Raw genomic sequence first — 12,754 nt, forward strand, 5'->3', positions numbered from 1 at the left:
GGCCAAAAAGAAGAGTGCTGCTCTCTTCTTCTGCCCTCTGCGAGGCTCGGCTTTGTGATCCTGCCCCTTTCCTTCTGCCTGGTCCTAACCTGACACCTCTGCAAGCCAATTCAGATCGATAAACCGGTAAAAAAAATATTCACTTTGTTCTTTGCTATTTTTCTGTCCACATAGTGAGCTGAATCAGCTCCCCACAGGGCCAGATAAGCACGGGACCTGGAGCGGGTTGAAGGTTCAGGAACACGCACCTGGGAGGGGAGCAGGACTAACCCTTTTGTCAGCAGCAGATTGTTGGACTGGCTCAGCAGATCTGTTCGACATGAACCTCTAGGACCATCAGTTCCACTACTACCAACTTGGTTAAAACCACTAGTGAAACCAGAGAGTCCTTTGGCCGGACTTCTAGCCCACTATTCATTAGTATTTAAACTTAGGTTCTTATCATATGTCCCATAACAGAATGGATTCATAAGACTGTGTCTATTTTGTTTCTTTGTGTTTATAGGCTGCATTTTTAAAAGGCAAGTGTTATTATGAAAATTACCTATAGCAGCTCTGATTGATTGATAGAACTGAATGTTTTTATGACTCAGATATGTAGGTCCTGCTTGCAGGATCAGATTTCGGAGGATGGTCTTCAGTGAGACTCTCCTTTTAAAATCTGGGAATCCTCAGGTGTATTTCAGGGTTGAAATGAACGGTAGAGAGACATTTAAATGTTTTGCGGATCTGGCTGAAGTGGTATGGCGTAGTTTATTCCTATCAAAGAAGAAAAATCAATTATATAAACTTAAAACATTTTTACCCAGGTATGCGTGTGTCGACATAAGAGGGTAAAACCAGAGAGATTGTGCTCTTTACTGTCAGAATTAAACCAGTGGAAAAGAGAGTCCAGACCAAAATGGAGTTAGTGCTGAAAACCGTGCACAGACTCCTAAGGAGCTTTAGAAAATTTTAGCCTGCCAGTGTCTCCGAAGTGGTAGCCTGCGTGCAACAGCTTGTCCCGGCTGTGCTGGCCGCGGGGATGCTCGGAGGCCTTCGGTCTCCGGGGTTTGCCTGTCCAGCCGCAGAGTCTCCCTTTTTTTTTTTTCCCGCCCCCCCCCCCCCCCCGGAAAGTCAGGTTTTCCGCAAGCGTCAGGGCTGCCGCCCGCTCCTGGCCGGTGCGCGAAGGGGATTGCCGCCACCTTCCGGACACAGGCAGGGGAGGACGCAAGGCCCAGCAGCCGCGTAGCCCTTCTGATTTTAGTGGAGGAGAGGCTAGAGAGGCTGGTGTTAAGAGACAGATGAGGAATACAGCCACTGAGATTTTCTAAGGGTGCCTTCAAGGGGTGATTGTGTGTTTCATGGAGCGCTTTGCACACAGACTGATGAAGAGGCTGTCCAGCTCCTGCGCTGGGAGGCAGGACGGTGCCTAGACAAGCCAGCCTCAGCGCTGTTCAGTATCTCTGGAGCCTTCGGAGGGAACAAGCCATGGAGAAAGTCACTGAGGACTTCTATGATGAGAGGTGATTGCTGCCCCCGGGGGCCAGGACCCTCTGCTATGCTGCCCCGAGCCGTGGGCTGGCGCACTAGGGGAAGCTGGCCAGACCCATGGAGACGTCCGCTGAGACATCATCCTGAGAGAAGGGCTAAGCCCCCCGCACCAAGGGGAGAGGGAGGCCCGGGCAGCCCTGGGGCAGGGAAGTTACAAATGAGAGGTAGGGAAGGTTGGCATGGAGATGAAACTGGAGCCTTCGCATGGCTGCAGAGATTGAGGAGTATCATTTACGTGGCTCCCTCCTCCTGCTAATGAGAAGTGTGCCCCCAAGCCAGCTTGCAGACGCCTCTGCTGTTTCCAGAGCCTCCAGGCATTTTAATTTCCGTAGTAGGGGAGAGTCATCTCCACAGCCCTTGGCGTCGTATCCCCACTGGAAAAGCCGCCTGGGACGCAGAGCTCCTCCTCATGCAGGAAAGTCCCTGCAGGGGCTCCTCACTGGCCTTGCCACGGCCTGGGGGTTTGCACCCCGCTAAAAGTAGGAAGCCACAGAGGGTTTGTTCGGCCTTGCTTTGCCCTGGCATTTAGGCCACTCTGCTTCTGCACTCAGGCTCTCACCAAAAGCTAGTCCCAATCCACGGATGCCCTAGGTGACACAGCTTGGCACCTATAGCACTGGCCTGAAGAGCTGGGCCTTAGGAATTGCTCTGCTGAAATAAGAGATGGGATTTGGCTTCCCAGTCCCTACAGTATATCTTTTTTGAGGGTACGTAGGTTTCCGAGTCCCACCGAAATCCCTTAAAGTTCTAGCCAGAAAAGTCATGCTTAGATGTTTGAGTAGGAATGCACCCGCCACATCTGCTATGTGAATTTGGGAAAATGATTTCACATTTTTTTTGCCTCCATTTCATGGTATAAATACTGGAGGTAATGCTGCTTACTCCATTTGAGGGCTACAAAAATTAAGAATTCTATATCATTACATTCCTAGAAAAACAAAGTAGTATATAACACTGATATCAGTATTTTCTGCATGTCATGGTTCCAGTTGTTTTTGTGATGTCCTTCAGGCAGCCTTGAACATTTTGTGTGCCTGTGTATATGTGTGTGCCTCTCTCACACACGCTGCTGCAATGCAGAACAGCCACACTATGAACTCATTTTAAAACTCGTAAGTTCGATCCTTGGGTTGCCAGTACGTACAGTTCTTAATTATCAAATTACATGGTAAAAAGGTGAAGAATAGAACATTGCAAATCAGAGGCCCAGAAGTCAATTCATTTAGTCAGTTCTGCTGACATTAGACAATGCGAGAGGGAGGCCGAGTCTCCAAATGGAAATGTCAGCAGAACTCAAAGAATAAATAAAGAATTGCCTTGGACCTAACCCCACCTAGCTCATATTTCACAGACTGGGACACTTTCCAAAATTATCTCACCCACTTTCCCAATCAAAAAACCTGGGAATGTTTGTTTCCTGGTCTGGGAGTGATCCCAAGCCCTGAATCCAATCTCCAAGTGTGAGCTCAGACCAAGCTTGAGAGGAGGTTGCCGTCTCCAGGTGCAAGCAGCTGTGGTCAATAACAAAATCTACTGTGGTACCAATAATAGAGCGAAGACTTTACATATATAGACAGCTCAGGTAACAGACAGAGTGAGGCTTGTTTGCCACAACATATTCTTCAGTCTCACAGTGATGTTTAACAACCAAACTATATGAGGAAGATGGAAAGAAGTATGGATAAAATACTATTTTACTCATTGAGGTAAGGTTTCTGTAGAAACTTAGTTTATATCATATAAGTTTATATAAGCACAGGGAGAAATTTTGATTTCCTTAGAGTCCTTCAGCCTTAACTGTGTCCAGTTCTGGGCTCCCCAGTGCAAGAGACATGGAGCTACTGGAGCAAGTCCAGCAAAGGGCTACTTAGATGATGAAAGGACTGAGCAACTCATGCAGAAAGGCTGAGAGAGCTGGGCCTGTTCAGCCTAGAGAAGAGAAAACTGAGGGGGGATCTTATCAATGTGTGTAAGTATCTGAAAGGAGGGTGTCAAGAGAATGGGGCCAGACTGGTCTCAGTGGTGCCCAGTGACAGGACGAGAGGCAACGGGCACAAACTGAAACACAGGAAGTTCCGTCTGAACATGAGGAAAAACTTCTTCACTGTGAGGGTGACAGAGCACTGGAACAGATTGCCCAGAGAGGTTGTAGAGTCTCCATCCTTGGAGATATTCAGAAGCCATCTGCACACGATCCTGGGTAACATGCTCTAGATGACCCTGCTTGAGCAGGGGGTGGGGGTTGGACTACGTGATCTCCAGAGGTCCCTTCCAACCTCAACCATTCTAAGATTAATATTTCCTGACTTTTAAGTGCTTATAATAATCAATCAAGTTTGCTAACATCATGTTTTATGTGGGAGTTGGGGGGGTATATAGTAATATAAGAGTAGTAAAATATTTAAGTAAGTTTGAAAGAATAGACAGAAGACTATCAAATAAGTGTAGGGAGTTGATTTTTATCTCATTTCTCCACAATTATCAAAGTAATATTGAATATGGTGTATAATCCTGGTGATTTGTATTTTTAAAAAGATTGGAAAATTAGAAAGGATTCAGAGAAGAGCCATGGGAATGATCTAAGAGTTCAAAAATCCAACTGAAATCCATTTGTGTAGTTATGTAGTCCAAGAAGAGGCTCAAGCCCACTTATATGGGACAGATTTCTGATAGCATAAGGGAGGGCTTAATAAAACAAAAATAACAAAAAGAGATTGAGGAAGCGGCAGTTGAGGCTGGATTCAGACTAGAAGGGCGATGTAAACATGTCCCTGTGATGGAAATTAAGTATTGAAACAACCTTCTTGGGAACGGGATGGAAATCTAGTCACTCCAAGTCCTTAAACCAAGCTGTCTGTTTTCCTATACTTTAGCTAGAACTTATGGACAGGGACCAAAATTACCAGGTGAAACTCTCTGGTTGCACAACTGTTGTGCAGGTGAGAGCAGATGATCAGCATGTTTCCGGCAGCCTAGAAATCTGTGAGTCTAAGAGACTCCCATTTCTCCTGTTTATGGGGTGTATTATGTCTTGTTTAATAGATGGGGGAACAGATAGTGCTGATGTAATTTGTCGCAGGGCCAGAAAGAAGCTAGTGCCAGAACTGGAATTCATCAGCAGTCCTTAGCCCCTACATTTGTACGTTGAAATTTCTTCCTCCAGAGTAGTAGCAGGTCAATGAATAAGTACTAGAAATGCTTCTGAACTCTCTGAACATCTGATGTCTACAAAATTGCAAAGACTCATGCAGTATTTCCTAACATGTCTGGTAGTCCTTGTGTGGGGAGCTTCCAGCTGACCCAGGGACATCACTGAAATGTCCTTCTCTTGGCACTCAATGTTAGCTTTAAAATGGAACAGCAGAAGGGAAAAGTCAGTTTAGGTTTCCCCACTCTCTTGAAGGATCTAGGTGAACGTTTGAAGGACCAGACTTAGTCCTTGTTCCGTCCAAAGGGCTGTCCATCTCTGAAACAAATGTGATCCTGCAGCATTAAACAACAGCCCTTCCTCCTCCTTAGAAGGCCAGCACATAATACAATGGGAAAGAGAAGAGAGGAATTGCTGGTTGCATTTCTCTGTTCGTCTCTTTTGTAGTTATTGCTATTTCAAAACCCTTCCAAACCATCTCTGCCCTCTGTGTGTCTCATCCACTGAATACGTCCTAGGTGACCATTGCAACTGCTTGTAATCCTCATGATGAGAGTGAACGGCTGTCTAAGGATCTACATAGATCCGTACCCTCTTCCTAGGATTGTTCTGTGAGTGAGCGGTCTTCTGCTTGGCTACATTGATTTCACTAAATTATGCCAATAACGTCTTCTCAGTCGTCTAATACGGGACTGAGAGGGAATGCCCTCCTTCCAGCCCTGCTGTCTCCCCTCTCCCTCTTAAATGAGGTTTCCTCTGCTTTGAAACGAGGCATCTTATGAAGACAGCCTTGTGCTAAATTGTGTTGCACTTGATTTTTGAGGACGCTCAGGACTTCGTCCTCCACAGTCTTCCATCCGTTTGCTCATTTGTGCACTAACTTTGCAGGCCAAGAGCATAATTAATGGAGAGAGCATTACTGCTGCGCAGCAAACTTTCCAGCTTTCCAGCTCCCCAAACCCAAATCCAATACGTCACTGACAGCAGCCGCAATGTTGTCTAAGCTGTAAAACCTGAGGATTTCAAAATATTTGCACAAAGATAGAGCCAGCTTTACTGGGGCTCCTGTATCCTCAGGCTACATCAGAAACGCGCTGTGCCTTAGAGAGCGCTTGCTGCTGGCGTACCGCAAAGCTTGGAGGGCTCCTGGCCCTACCCCTGCTCCCTTAACACAGCCGACGATGGGGAGGACTAAGCGTATGTCCTGCTTCGCTTTCTAATCTTAACATGCCTGCCGGCCAGGTTGGCGACATCAGGTGGAAACCAGCCTCCCGGGCCCAGGCAAAGTAAGGGGCAGCGAGGCAGCCCGTTCGGGGGGTTCAGCGTTTCCCCGGGCAGAGCGCTCTGCTGACTGCGATGGGGCTGCCTGCGTGAGTGCTCTCCGGCGTGAGCTGCGCTCTCGGCCGTCAGACCATCAATGCTGATGGAAAGACTGAAGCAAGATGAGTCTAAGACTGGGTAATAGTAAGTTTGATAATGGCCTACTTTTTTGACATGTGTGGGAACAGCGCAGGAGCTTTTTCCATTAGTTTCATAAGATTTGTGGTATGAACTCACCTTTTCCTTTGAATGAGATGCAAAACCCCTGAACTCAAACCCATTAACAATTTCTCTTAGTACTTTTTTTTTTTAATTTCAAGTAGAGCTTTAGCCTCCACTTTTGTGTCAACATCTTATGTGAATAGATGGGATGTGAAATTAGATCCACGGCATATGGGTAGTTGCAGTGTTTGTCAAAACATTCAGAGCTGCTTTGACCTCTCTGCCGTCTTTTTTTCCCTCTAGGCTATAATTCTAATAAATAATTTTGGCTGTAGCTGAGAAAATAATATATTTTTCTGCTTCATGAATATCTTCTCTCTTCTTTCCTATCATGAGCGGTTTAGAAATTACAGAGTGAATTTACAGGAGGGCATTCCCCATTTCATGGGTGCAAATCAAAGCAAGTGCCTATCCAGCTACCTGTCGGTCAGTATAAATCAGGGAGATTACAAGCACAAATGTTCAATTAATTCCACAGGTATAAAATAAGCGCACAAAGCTCATGCATTACTCCACTGAATAAACCCTTGTACGTGCCTCAAATTCTGCCTGAGCAAGGACCAGTGGGAGCAGTATGTTTGTTCCAGTGGGTTTGGCTAGCTTCTGTAAAATTGCCAAGATTACAAATCTCAGCTGGAACAGAGATGGCTGAACTCAAAGCGATTCCAGAAAATACACTGACCCCTCTCTGTGTGCAGCCAGCCTGCTGTGGAAGCATTATTCTGGCATCACTGCAGTCGGTGGGTATCTGCGGCCTTCAGACCAAACAGACAGTTAAATCAACAAGTTTCACTTTCCGGTCACATAGTTTTGCCTAACTACACTACTTTAAGCTGGAGTATTTCAGCCGTCAAAAGCAACAATGTGCTCCACAGGTGTGAAAAAAAGGCAGGAGCAATGCCCGGGTAAGCGCAGGGACCAGATTACGCTCCAGCTGTCTTATCAGTAGACCCCATATTCTGGTATAGATGATGTAGACAGAAAAAAAAAAATCTCAATTCTGGGCTGACTTGGGGGAGGTTGTTTTCCAACGACCAGTAACGCTACCCTGGAAAACGTTAAGTTACACAAGCGAGGTGCCAGAGAGGCTCCCTGGTGCCACCACAGGTCCCCCCTGCTGAGGAGCCCATCTATCCCCGTAGCCAGACTCTGATGGCTTGGAGCACGGCCACAAAATAGCCAAAAGCCAAGCTAGGTATGTGAGGCGAGAGAGACAGGAATCAGCAGCAGTTTAGAGCAGAAGCCTTTGGTACGGAAGACATACAACTGAATGTATTTATAAATTTAATATTTGAGACTAGGACGGGTATCTCTCACTGCCCATTTGCTAACGTGCTCATTGCTGCAGCGTCTGAACACACTAGAAGCAGAAAAGATTTGCGTAGTGGCATCCTTTGCATCTTTGTGAAGTGTGCTCTGTCCTAGAGGGTCTATGAATCCCTGCTTAGGGATTAAAATACCATCCAGTTATAACACCAAAGCTTTTTCATGAGCAGGGCAGCTGCATCTTGAAGATTATGAACTTACATCAAAAAGAAAATAAGAACAGCATATCGTGCCAAGCCCAAAGCCTCATCTGCTTGGCCCAGATTGTGACTTGGTTGTGCAGTTTTGTTGACTGAGAGTTAAATGCTAACCAAGAGTTAACTATATGAATGAAAGTCGCCAGTGCTCTCCTTAAGTAACTTAAAAAACAAATCCATGTTACTGATGAGTCCTTATTGAAAGGAAATAACCCATTTCTTGACGTGTTTCTATTGACAGCAGTTCTGCTGACAGTCTGCTGCATGAGAAGGAAGAAAAAGACGTCTAACCCAGAAAACAATTTGAGCTATTGGAATAATGCTATTACCATGGACTACTTCAACAGGCATGCTGTAGAGTTACCGAGAGAGATCCAGTCCCTGGAGACTTCAGAGGTACCTCACTTGCATAATGAGTGTCTGAAAAATGTAACTGAAGTAATGCTGGGAGAAAGAGAGAGGAAAAAGTATTAATAAAGCCTTGGAAGCCCTATGCATATTCAGGGAAACACCTTTTCAAGAAGGAGCCACTCACACAAGTGTATCATGAGATGCAATAAATATGTCACCAAAAACTAGCTGTCCTCCTATTCCCAGGCTTTGCAGTCCTGGGCTGACTTCAGCAGTCACTACCACTAGGTGAATTTTTTCCCCGGTTTCTCTTCATTTGAGCCTGTAGCCAGTGTCTAGCCCTGTAGCCAGTGTCTAGCCCTGCCACGAACGAGTAGGAGCACTCTTTGGGCCAGCCCATTACTGACAGTCGGTCCTTCTAACCTCTCCAGCGTGCATGCCTCACGTTGCATTATATAGCGGGGGTAGTAGCAGTTAATAATGTAAAGAAAGTTTGTGCACTCAGGTCTCAGGAGCTGCCTGTAGATTCTCAAATAATAGTTTAGGGGGTAAGTGTTCCCAGTACATAAAAAAATCAAAACATCAGCCTATATATAGTACTGGTGTCCACTGGTCAGCCTTTACTCAAGGGATCTGACTGGTTCGGTGGGATAATTCATATATGGGCAGGTGATCCTAATGATAGAAATATTGTATTATCTGGCCTCAAAGACAGAGAAGAATAGTTTGGCTTAGGTCAAAGGTATTTAGAAACTAGAAACAGTGGACATTTGGGGCTTAAGGTAAAGAGTTTTTTCAAGAGATCAGCTAGCCGACCAACTCATCTCTGGTTAAATTACAAACATTTATGTTCAGAAAGGAGCCTTTGAGAAGTGACTAGACTACCACTCACAATCACTTCATTAATTCCACTTTACTGGCAATCATTTAGCTCAGGCTAAAGTAAGATTTAGGTCTAGGCTTACCAAGAAATAGCTTTCAAATTATTACACTGTCCGTATGTGGGATAATCTCCAAAAACTGTCACGAGTCATTTAAAACTGATCAGAACATTACTGAACTGGGACACTTCTCAGTTAGCTTGGAACCATATATTTGGCTTTCTGCCCTTAAAAAGAAGCTGAAAATGCATCCTGGAGGAGTCAAACCTGGCTGGCAGCAAATTGTTGCAACATATCATAAAAGTGGGGAAAAAAAAAAAGAAATGTGGCAGCTCAAATTCTACTAAGGCACCTAAAGGTTCGTACGTGGGACCTTGGGGTTCCCAGTTTGAGAAAAAAATCAGCCTGATTATCAGAGGAACTCTTCACTCACAGCTCCGATATTGCCTTCGGCTAACTTGCCAGAGTTCCTGAAAAGCTCCTGAACTGGGGCACCCAAAAATTCAGGCAGTTTCTGAGGGTTGGGACCAAATGTCCAAGTGATAAAAATAGTAGTCCACTTTTCACAAGCATTTGCACAGCAGTGGGCTGCCGTGTGTGCTCACAGAGGGTGATGGGATGGGTAGTGCTCATGCTGGTTTTTTGTCTTTCTCCTAGGACCACCTCTCTGAGCCACGCTCTCCAGCCAACGGTGATTACCGAGACAGCGGTATGGTCCTCGTAAACCCCTTCTGTCAAGAAACTCTATTTGTAGGACATGAGCAAGTGTCTGAAATATGACCCCATAGCTGCCCTTGTATTGCAGTTTCATCTCGACTGTCTCCAAATTATAAATAAATATATATATTATAAATATAACCTTTGTGTAACCCTGAATTACAAGAAATGTTTTCAGCTTTTTTTCCTCCCTGAGAATTGTCAGCCTCTTTTTTATAAGTGTGGTAAAACTTTACAGAACAAACTGTGGCTTTATAAAATAAAGGTATTTCTAAGCAAAACATCTGTCAAATGGGCTGTTTTCTTCACTGTCATTTACAGTCTGCTGCTAAATATACTTGATCTGTAAGAATATTCGCAGAGGTTGGTTTCGATGCAGGCAGTGTGTGTTTGGTACAGCATCCTGCAGTAGCTTAGGAGCAGTCTGAAGATACATGACTTCCTTAGCCTGGCCATGAGCTTTCCTACTCAGTGACTGTCCTTTACCTAGGTTACTTCTTTACTTTAGACTGCCAAGCTAGAATACAAACCAGACCAGACAGGCTCGTTTGCCTGTAGCAGTGCCTACGGCTCTTGTGCCAGGTGTGTATCCTCTGCGTGACTCCAGCACTGCCTGAGCACTGACTGGGATGAGCCTTCCCACGTCTCCCTCCCAGTTAAGCCCAATTGGGATCCACAAACTTCCTGGGGAGAGGGCAGGGGGCAGGCGACAGAGGCAGTGAGGTGTTTGCTGTGCTCCCAACAAACCTAGTGCATCCATGGGATCCAGGACAACACGAGACACGGGCAAACCTGTCCAGGTGGTAATGCTACTCATGACTTTTTTAGGTATTAGCTTGCTAGGACTTAAACCAAAGTCCCAGGTTCCAGTTCCTGCTCCAGCAGTGTCTCACAGGAGCAAGGGCCAGAATGGCCTCCTTTTTTCCTGCGTGAAGGTCCTAACCATTGTGCTTCGGACTCACAGCTGCTCTGCTTCAGCCCAGTGAGTCTTGAATTATTTCCTGCAGAGTAAACAGCCTCAGCAGAAGGGACATAGAGTGTCCTCTTTCAAAGGAACAGAAATCTTCAATTTATCAGAGGAACTTGAAATCTGGTGATTCGGAACTTCCACCAGCTGAACTCCGGGGCTTTGATCATTTCTCCCTCTCCCCTCTGTTTTTTCTTTCATGCTTAGACTGCTAGTGCCTTTGAATCCAGACTCCTTACGCTCCCTCTCTTATTCTAAGACTATCCTTCTTCCCTCAGGAATGAAAAGACAGTGCTTCAGAGCAGAATGGTGTTTCAGTGCTACATAGTGAAGTGCTAGATTACATGCTGGAATGGTATTATGGGAACAGTAGGGGTGAATGAAGCTGAAATGATGGATTCAAAATAGGCTCTTACAACTAGAGAATAACATGGAACATGGAGTGACTTTATCTAAACTGATGTTCTCTCTATGAGTAACCCAGACCAGTTATTGTGGGACCAAAGTTCAGTTTTTCTTCTGAGATTGCCTGTTCCGTGTTGTTCACCAGCTGAAACAGCTTTGCCCTTTGAGGTCTCAGCCTTGGTGAGGAGCAGGTGATGAGACAGCTGGGGATTCACCCCCGTGCTCCAGCTGGCTGCTTTGGGCCACTGGCTGCTCAGGTTTGTTGGCTGTTTGCAAAAAAGGGAGGCTGAAGCAAGGCAGGGTTAGCGTAGCATCAGAAAACATATGCCTTGTCTGATAACAGAAAAGGGAATTATGAGCGTGGCACATCTGGTCCAGCTGTTCCCACCTGCAGAAACGACCTGGTGGCTGTGGGTAGTCAGAGTAACCTGAAAACTTTACTAACTGCTGGCTGTAATCTGATGGAGGCGTTGTCACCCTGGGGCCGGGGGGGGCCACAAAGGTGTCTTCACCTACCTCTTGCCCTCTCCCACACATGCACTTCTTCCGCACTTAGGCACCAATCTGAATCGAGGCCACAGGCTTCCTGAAACTAAAAAATTGTAACATTATGGTGGATCATTTAGATTTTTGAATTGCTGCTCTGAATCAAAGCGTACCGCACTACTTCCCTAAGAGGTGACTAGGGTAGCCATTAAGATGTGGCTGTATGTGGACATGGATGGGCACTTTGGGAATACATCTTTTCACAGGAGATAAAAGTTATGCAATATGATATCTGTAGCCCTTACAATGAAATACTAAACAGCCTCCTAGAAAACGCTGTTTTACTTATAAAGTAAAAACTTCCGGAGAGTCTTGCCAAGAGAAGGCAATCAGATGAGAGCCTTCATCTTCTGATTCTGTGTACTTTAACAGGCAGGTAAAAAGGGAGAATGACACGACGAAGAGCTAAATTCAGTTCCTTTGGAAAGAGGCTGGTATTTTTACCTTGTGTTTTGTGTACATGGTACTGCTTTCGCAAGGCAGATTTCTTTTTCACTGGACACAGAGCGAATATGCTGAAAACGTTACGTAAGAAATACTGGAAGACTCCTCTCATTTAGTCCGTCTGGTTTGCTTGGTAATCTAAATTCAGGATGTCTAGAAATCAAATGAAAACGTTCACAAAGCTGTGAGATGCTGCAGCATTCCCAGGCTTCGCACGGATGGGAAATGGCTCCCTGACTGTAATCAATCTCACAGTCCTCCGACCTAAAAACAAGCAAGCCAAACTCCATCCACAAACCCAGCCGCCAGGATTAGGCGCACCCCTTAGAAAGGAATTTCTGATTTTAGTCCTTCTTACCAAAGACTCCTCTGATCTCCCATATACAGACCATCACCATATTAGGTCAGTGCCCAACATCAGCATGTTACAGACGTGCCTGCAAAGATGTTCACATGTTAATCCTGAACCGGGACAGTCCTAACATCGGAGCTGTGAAGCATCGGTTGACCTATGTGTAGCCATGTAGAAAAAACCATGTCATCCATCTACAGTGGCACGCCTAACGCTGCATAGTAAGTATCCCTCTGTATCCTGTCCTCTCCTGCTCATAAACGTACAAATTACCCACTTGCTTGCTAGTGACTAAAGAGCGCTGACATAGAAAGAAGAGCAGGGAAAGACTCCCCGACCCCCTGC

General features: G+C 45.6%; 1 protein-coding gene across 9 annotated transcripts in view; it reads left to right on the forward strand.

Annotated features, from left to right (window-relative positions):
- Positions 1-9,983, forward strand: part of TMEM108 (transmembrane protein 108) — a 169,725-nt gene extending 159,742 nt beyond the window's left edge. For 7 of the 9 annotated variants that reach the window (XM_068935613.1, XM_068935618.1, XM_068935614.1 and 4 more), the window contains 2 exons: positions 7,988-8,142; positions 9,636-9,972. In XM_068935613.1, the coding sequence (XP_068791714.1) occupies positions 7,988-8,142; positions 9,636-9,758 (278 nt within the window). In that variant the 3' untranslated portion in view covers positions 9,759-9,972. Of the gene's footprint in view, positions 1-7,987; positions 8,143-9,635 lie in introns of all 9 variants that reach the window. The other 2 variants (XM_068935617.1, XM_068935619.1) reach the window with 2 other exon arrangements.
- The last annotated feature ends 2,771 nt before the right edge of the window (positions 9,984-12,754 follow it).

The sequence above is a fragment of the Struthio camelus genome, chromosome 2 (assembly GCF_040807025.1).
Source record: "Struthio camelus isolate bStrCam1 chromosome 2, bStrCam1.hap1, whole genome shotgun sequence".
NCBI classification, from domain to species: Eukaryota; Metazoa; Chordata; class Aves; order Struthioniformes; family Struthionidae; genus Struthio; species Struthio camelus.